Consider the following 8,496-nt stretch of genomic DNA (forward strand, 5'->3'; position numbering starts at 1 on the left):
ATCTCCCCTAAGAATTAACCCCCCATTAACCTCTCTTCCCCCCGCCCCCCCCCCCCAAATATACCTGTTGTACATGTTGGCTCATTTGAAATGTGAGATATACTGGCTCTTTGGAAATGTTTTGAGAAACTTTTGGATCGGGGTCTGACTCTAGCAGCATTTGGAAATGGGGTATCTACCAGAGAAATTGCCCTAACCTGCCCATTGTCGGGATGTGAAATGCACACAGCTTTAACGTTTTGCACATCACTGCAGTGTGAACTGGAGCTGCACAGCAGAGTAGGGGGACTTAAAGCCACTCTTGTACAGTGCAAGTTCTGCTAAGGAGGCCCTTGATGCTGTCGTAGCCAATGCTTTCATTTTGCCTTTTCATCTGTCTGGGTGGAACTACAAATTACTCAGCCTTGTAGACAGTTTGCCTTGGGTCAGTGTCCTTTATATAGCAAGAGGAGAAAGTGACAGTGCTGAGTGCCTGATCCACTACTTATTGAATTTTGGGGACAGAGGGAAGGGTTTGCTGCCTTCTCTCAGTGTTGTTCCCGTGCAGGAAAGCTTCTGGTTCATGGTGCAGTGGGACTCTGCTCCCAGGGACACCTGGTCTCTTGAGCACTGTGCTGGGGCCCTGCTCTCTCCAGGATGCCTCAGTGTGGTGTCACTCTCATGACACTAGTTTTCCCTGTGCTGTGCTCATTTCCCCCATGGTTATAGAGCCATTCACCTTCTTTATCTAGAGTGTGAGGGATCCTGCCCCTGCCTACAGCATATAGGCAATTCCAACTGCAAATGCTGCTTTCCATGTTAGAAGCGCACAAGTTGCCTGAACCCAGCCACCATGCTGCTGTTTGGCTGGTGTCCTGCTCTTTTCCTTATACGCTCGGAAGAAGAACTGCTGAGTGAGAATGCAGCATGTACAAGTGCTCAGAACATGCACAGTTTGGGGGATAGGAGACCATTTTCTTTAGATGATAAATGCCTCCATTCTGCAGACTCAGTGAAGCATGAACAACAGGCCAAATGTTAGGCTGTTGATCCTGCTCTAAATTGTCCCTCTGAAAGTCAGGTTTTAGTTGCAACAAAGTAACTATGGATTGGAATGTGGCACTGGAGGATAATATTTTCTAAAGCCGCTAAGTGACTAAACTACTGCCATTCTTTTGTCAAAACAAACTTTGGTACTTAAGAACCTAATTCCCACTTGCAGGCAGTGGGACTTTGGGTGCTTTAGAAAACATTACCTAGATAATTTGCATGCATCTCTACTTGGCCCCTGGTGGGATCTCCCCAGCGTACTTCTCCCACCTGCTCCAGCTGAGGCCTGGCATGCCCCTCCAAGGACAACTCTTCTTGGCTGCTCTCAAGGGTAGTGCGAGAGCAAGATGTGTTCAAGAGAGTGTTTCTCTGGGCACACAGGAATACTGCATGAGCCCACTCACCGTAAGTTGAAGCAGTTTATTTTTGCAATTGTTCTACAGGGTTTGAATTTCAGGGGCAGTGAGAGGGCAGTTCCTCAGCTTGTCTCCTTCAAGTTAGTGCCCTACTGCAAGAACACTTTGGATTTGTCTCAGTCACAGGAGGGAATGGATCAGGAACAAGATACAACACCCTAACTCTGGTTTGCTCTAAAGTAGCTCCACTGACTTCTGTGGGACTGTTTGAGGCAAGGTGTTACTCGAGGTAGCTGTATAGAACTGCTCCCACCCAGTGTGGGTCCTTATCATTTGATTTTTGTTTATGACTTTCATTGTTTCTTTTGAAACATCCTTTCCAACTTGGTATTCAGTTCCAAAGCAAGATGCGGGGTGGGATGGGGATGGGGAACATGCCCTTACCCTTAGTGGGATTTATCTCCCTTCCTGGTCGCTAATCAGCCATCTCTGCCAGGGATACTTTGGCTCTTGAAGATACTTTTTAGAATGTGGGGTGTCATCTTATATAAGTCAACATGGTGCCATTGAGTTCACTGTACCAATGCTAATCTGAGCCAGCAAAGGACTTGACCATAAATCTCATTTGCACCAAATGTTGGATACTGCAGTGTCAGAACACTGTCACAGAAATGTCTGTTAGTTGGGGTTACTCTCCTCTATTTTGCTTAGTATCCATATATAAACTGAAGTATGAATAGTATGGAATCAGCCCCACTGCAGGCTACAGCCTGCTTCTGAAACATTCTTGGGAATGATATCTGTGTGGCATGCTTCATATTTAATGTATTTCAGTGTCTGCAACTTGCAGACCTCTTTATGGGGCCTGTACAGAGCTCTGTGCAACATCATTTTTTCTCTTTCTTCTCCTTTACAGATAAAGAAGCTCCAGGCCTATTCCAAACCTAAAAACTAAGCTGTGGGGATGTCTGTGAAGTGAACCAAGTCCAAAGCATAAGGTCAAGAGATGGTTGGAGGCTGCGACATCGGCCCTCTAGTGTTTATCCCCGAGCTTCTGTTCAGCTGAGAGATGCTTAGTTCCCTGCCTCTTCCCTCCAGCCCAGCCTTCTGTTTGTGACATGCTCTTGCTTTCCCATTGAAGGCTACCTGGGCTTCTAGCTCCATTATATTACATAAGAGAGAGAGAGAAGAGTGAGGAACGGATGAATAAATATATGAACTTATGCTACAGGAGACAGAGTTGGAAATGATGCGTAATGACTGATGCTCCACAGAAGTTTACGAGGCAAATTGTTCAAAAGGCAAAGAGTGCCCCCTCCCTGGCCCAGAACACAAGCAGAGAGAAACAGTGATCTATTCTCAACTGCTGATCTCTGTGCTACAGTGGGCTAGTTACTTCTTGTTTGGTCTCAAGGTCTTGTGCCCTGGGCTAGAAGATCCAAGGCTACAATGGAAGAGAATGTATTCAGTGTGCAGCAGATACAGCCCAACGTCATTTCAGTGAGACTGTTCAAGCGCAAGGTTGGGGGCCTTGGATTTCTGGTGAAGGAGCGTGTCAGCAAGCCGCCTGTGATCATCTCTGATCTAATCCGGGGAGGGGCAGCTGAGCAAAGTGGCCTCATCCAGGCAGGGGACATTATCCTGGCTGTCAATGGCAGGCCCCTGGTGGACATGAACTATGAGAGTGCCCTGGAGATCCTGAGGAGCATAGCCTCTGAGACCTATGTGGTTCTCATTTTGAGGGGCCCTGAGGGCTTCACCACTCACCTGGAGACCACCTTTACTGGTGATGGAACACCAAAAACCATTAGAGTAACTAGACCCCTGTGCCCAAGTGCAAAGGCAGTTGACTTGTCCACTCCAAGCATACACAGCAAAGAGCAGCAGCAAGGAACAGACCACACCATGGGCTCCATTAGTTCAACCTGGGCCAGAGAGAGCAGACAAGAAACAGAGCCTGTGCACCTCAATGGTGTGGTTGCCAGCACCAAAGGTGAGGACTCTTTGACTGGAAAGCATGATGCCAGTGCCAATCCTTGCCTGAATGGTGGGATTGAAAACAATAAACTGCTGAAAGAAATAGAGCCAGTCCTGGACCTCCTGAAGAGCAGCAGTAAGGAACTCAATGGAGAGGCGCCCTCCAAGACAGACACAAGAGATGTAGAAATCCAGGTGGACTGGTAGGTCCCTCCATGAATTTTTACATTTGGTGCAATGGGCTTGCTTTGGTAACTTGAGACAAATGAGTTTCATGGGGTCAGATTTAGAGCAAGGGAGAATGGGAAGAGAAGGGAAATGGAAGGAGGAAGTAACACTCCATCAAAGGCTGGGTTAGCAAGCAGAGGGGGATTAAGGGGTACACAGCAAACACAGAATTAGAGCCCTCATGCCCCCATGGGAACTAGACTGCAGGGGGGGGGCCCTTCCCTGCCTAGTGCTGGTGGGAGAGGCTGGATGGACCCTGCTGGGCTGGGAGGGCACATGCCCACCTCTTCTCTCTGCTCCCCACCTCCACTATGACCAAATGTGCGCACAGGCACAGGCACGTGCACTCTACTCTTGCTCTCTGCACATGGATACAGACACAAACACTCTCCCTGCCATGAACACACACATGCACAGATGCACACGCCTGTACAGACAGACACACACACACTCTTTCCACTCACAGCCTCCCCACCTTCACTCTCGATCACACAGAGGCAGTCCTCCCCCATTCCCATCCCCACACTGTGAGCCACGTGTCTCGCTCCCTGCCCGGCCCCTATTACACTTATCTGCAGGGATCTGCTCCCCAGCTGTCCCATGCACCCATGCAGATAGCAGAGGGCCAGGCTGGGAGCGCCAAGCCATGTCTCCGTGGGCAGACAGCAGCACTGGGAGGGGTGGCTGCAGGGGGCCTAAGATGAATTTGGGGGGGCTATAGCCCCAAAGGCCTTCCCAGCGCCACTGTCTGCAAAGGCACAGTGCAGCGTGGTGCTCCCGGCCCAGCCCTGCCCAGCCCCAACCACCCCCCACCCCCCAGCCAGGTTGGGCATGGCTCTCTCAGCCCAGCTTGTGCCCCCTCCCTCCCCAGGTAGAGCGCCACCCAGCCTGCCCACCTCCCATGCCCTTCCCTCACCTAGGCGTGGCACGGTTCTCCCAGCTCATCCCCAGCCCTGCCTTCTCCAGCCCCATTGGTGGAGGGGCCCCACTTCTAGCTCTCAGGGAAGCAAAAGCAAATGCTGTGGTTTTAAACTTGGCACCATTTTTGTCTCCCTGCTGGGAGACAAAAATGGGCACCAAGTTTAAAACTGGCTTTCACTTCCCTGGTGATGAGGATCCTGGGGCCCTGAACTGGTAGAGGGCCCTGGGCTTGTGCTCAGCTGGCCCATCCATTAATTTGCCTGTGCTAGCAAGGTGGTGTAGGGAGTCATGTGGTGGACTAGGATTTGGTTTTATTCCTGGTTCTGTAACTGATTTTCTGTATACTTTAGGAAAAATTCTGAGCATCTATTTCCCCATCTGTAAAAGTAGGCTAGTGCTATTAACCCCCACCTTCCCCCACCTTAGTGCTGATGCTTTGAGTTCCATGGGTAAAAAGTGTTTTCTCAATCGCTCATAATCTGCCTTATCCTAGCAAGCCCATCGGCCTGTCATAATTAAGTTGTGCTGGCTTCTGGAACCAAGAGCATACAAGGGCATGATGTGGCTAGCATTTGTGTCCAGCCCATGTGGCGAGGTACCTATTCACAGAATTCCCAAACGGCAAGATATGTGTTCATAGATGGATTGACTGGAGTGGTCTCTAGCACAAGTCGAGAGAAGGCTGAAGCTTGCACCTCTAGGGCTCTAGTAAGAGAACCCCATTGCTCAGCCATTCTTTTCAAAAGATGCTCTTTATGAGCTCAATATTATTTCTGCTTCCCAGCCCTTCCAGAAAAAAATTAAACTTACCTGACTCGATATTAGTGAGTGATGTAGTCAGTAATATAGCAATGGGTGGACAAGTGGGGCACAAGCCCCAGGTACTGCCCGGGTAGTAGCGGGGTGCCAGAATGGAGCTGGGGGGCACCTCATCATCCCATCGGCTCTGCACCTGTGCCTTCCCTTCTGTGGCTCTAGCTCCAGCTCTGGCAGTGGGGAGGGAGAGAAATGGCAGCGACTCAAAGTTTGCTGGTGCTGAGGGAGATTTGCCTGGGTTTTTTTCCACTGAAAACTGGTTGTTTTCTTGGCAACTTGACACTTCCTGGGGCAAAAAGAGGAGGTGATATCTCCCCAAACACGCCTCCCCACACCAGCGAGTGTCTGACCACTGCTCTGCCCTCTCCCCACTGCTGAAACCAGAGCTAGAGCAGGGAAGGCCAGTGCTGGAGGGGGCTCAGTATTGTCCACGGCAGGGTTGGCCAGTCAGGATCCTGCTGGAGCTGAGGGAACAGGCATGCTGGCTGGGAACACGAGGAAGGCAACCAGGCAGGGGGAATCCACTCCTCACTTGGCAATTATTCTAACCCTGACAGCTTAGAAGTGCTGACAATAGAGAGGGAGATGGCAGGCACTGTTAGTGAAGCTGCAGCAGTTGAACAACGCTTTGTGTAATGAACTCTGTCCGATTAAGAGTTTTCTGTAAAACCTGGACTTGATGGAGAACTAAGTTTTTAGTGAGACGATTGAAAGTGTGCTTTTCTGGATATAATTTTTATTTTCTTTTTGTTCCAAAAAGAAAATGAAAGCCAAACATTTCCAGGTGGAAATGCTACGGTGGTGTCTTATGCCCCAGAATGTCTTACAGACTGGATTCCTCGGTCAGGCTGTGCTCCCCCATGATGGGCCGTGGCGCCTCACTAATTGTATGACTACACTGCAGTGACTGAAGTTTGTGAGGGCATGATCCAGCTAACTTTGCCCTAGCTATGCCAGATACTTTTAGCAAATGTTGCCATGGTAGCAGGGAGTCCAGCACAGGCTGCAAAACCTGCGTGAGCATTTAGGAAAATATTCAGGGGTGTAGGTTGTAACCGTGTTGGTCCAAGGACACAGGCAGGCAAGGTTCTTTGGGTAAATCTGATTATCTTTTATTAGACCAACTCAAATAGTTGAAAAAATTCTTCTTAACAACCCTTCATCAGGCTGAGGAAGCATCTGCATCCTGGATAGCGTGGTAAAGCAGCCAGAGGCCAGTACATATGCAAGAAAGCCCATCAGTTAAAATGTAAATTGAGGTAGTCAGTAGGTGAGAGACAGGTGTGCCTGTGTGTGGGGTGTGGGGGTGGTATTCAGGTATTTAAGCTGAGCTCTGTGCCATCATGACTATGCTTCAGGCCAGGCAGCGTGGGAGTATGTCTTCATGATCTGTAGTCTTTGCAGTGACTGGAGTCTTGTCATGTCTTAAGAGGGAAATGGTGTTGCACTAAAGAGGCTTATCCTGGATGCAGAGGCCAGCTCATAATCTGAGACTTGGGGCATGAGGCACTTCCACTTCTGAATGGAAAAATTAGTTTCTAGATAAAGGCTTTCTTTACCTGACTTCAGAACACGCTTATCCAAGCAGGTTGCAGGCAGAACCATCAGCTCTGTATGGAGATGAATGGGAAAGTGGCTTCAGGTCCCTGGGGTAGAGACAGTTGGCTCTATTCTCCTGGAGTCCCGATCCCATGAAATGCTGAGCATCACCTGCAATGGGCTAAGGACCCTTGTATGCCAAAAGCCTAGCAACATCCAATTCCTAATGAGGTCTGTTGTAAGCAGTCCTCCATTTGACCAGCAGGAATTTGTTAGTGTTAAATTAGAGCGGTTACTGTTAAGTTACAGATCAAATAAAAATGAACAGGCATCCTCAGGAAATATTTAAAAATCTCTCTCTCAAGACCTCAGCAATGGCTGAGGGACTAATATAAGAATGAGAGGAACCACTGTGGAATAGAAACAGTAATGGCATGGTCCAGGGCCTCCGATATTTCTGGCTTCTTTGGGTATGTCTGCATGGTATCCCCAGTGTGTCGTAAGGGGAGGTGGGCCTAATCATGCTCTACTCACCTGTTCCTACTTGCAACCAAACCTGGAATGCAGAAGTGAAGCTGTTCGGGGAGCATCCTCCCTTGGCCGCTCTTGAGATCTGAGGGGGCGCAGCGTAGACATACCCTTTAGCCGTCCCACTAACTTGAGTTGCATTCTACAGCAGGGATGTCCAACTCACTCAGTCCTGCAGGCTGGATCCAGACATTGGGACTTCTTGCAGGCCAGATGCCACCCTACTGCTGGAGGTGGGTTGGCTTATTGGTGCAGGTGCCACAGCTGCTGTACTGATGTGGCTTTGGACCCCAGGGGGAGAACACTGCCGCTCACCTCCCGTTTTCCTCCGCTGTTCAGGTGGACGGTCAACAGTAGCTGAAGATTATTTGGCTTCAGGCAAAGGTGGGGGGTGGGGAGCAGCAGTGGCATTCTCTCTCTCGGTTTTAGGGCCATGCATTTTAACCACTCACAGGCTGCAGTTTAAGCACCCATGAGCCACATGCAACCTGCAGGCTGCTATTTGGACTGCCCTATTCTACAGCACCATGTATTGACCACAACGGAATATGTCGTGTGTTACATGAATGCTTTTAGATATTGCTGGCTGAAAAGGCTTCATTGGAAAATTCTGTTTTGGCAAACCTGATTTTTGTTTTTTACTTAATTGTATCAATTTCAACTTTTTTTAAAGCTTCTCCCTTTTTTAAATGCTAACGCATCCCATTTGGAAATGACCTCATGTTGACATTTAGTTTATGCAAAATGATTTTGACCTTTTTGTGTTTCTTGAAAGAAAATATTTGCCTTGGGCCGATCAAAATGTTTCAAGAAATTCTGAAAAGAAGTGTTAGGCAATTCATCACATTTTGGGATAAAATTGTTCATAGGACAGAAACTTCATAGCATCAGCCAGCTTGATTTAAACTGTGGCTTGTTTGAATGTTGTCAGGCTGGGAACTCTGTTCTTCTTAAGAAGGGAGGGGTTCACTGCTAGAGAGGAGGCCAATAACTTTAAAAGAGCAGTAACATTACAGAAAGAAATCAGAGAACAGCTTTGTGGGGCAAAAAGTGCTTCTAGAGACTTGAAGCAGAGCCCCCCCCCCCATCATAGGGTGGGGGG

General features: G+C 48.8%; 1 protein-coding gene across 4 annotated transcripts in view; it reads left to right on the top strand.

The window, feature by feature from the left end:
* The window catches only part of NOS1 (nitric oxide synthase 1), a 200,099-nt gene that overhangs the window by 91,267 nt on the left and 100,336 nt on the right, over positions 1 to 8,496 (top strand). For all 4 annotated transcript variants that reach the window (XM_019506669.1, XM_019506671.1, XM_019506668.1 and 1 more), the window contains one exon: positions 2,302 to 3,565. In XM_019506669.1, coding sequence (XP_019362214.1) covers positions 2,835 to 3,565 — 731 coding nt within the window. In that variant the 5' untranslated portion in view covers positions 2,302 to 2,834. The remainder of the gene's footprint in view (positions 1 to 2,301; positions 3,566 to 8,496) is intronic.

The sequence above is a fragment of the Gavialis gangeticus genome, unplaced genomic scaffold, assembly GCF_001723915.1.
Source record: "Gavialis gangeticus isolate Ggan-Ray unplaced genomic scaffold, GavGan_comp1, whole genome shotgun sequence".
Lineage (NCBI taxonomy): Eukaryota > Metazoa > Chordata > Crocodylia > Gavialidae > Gavialis > Gavialis gangeticus.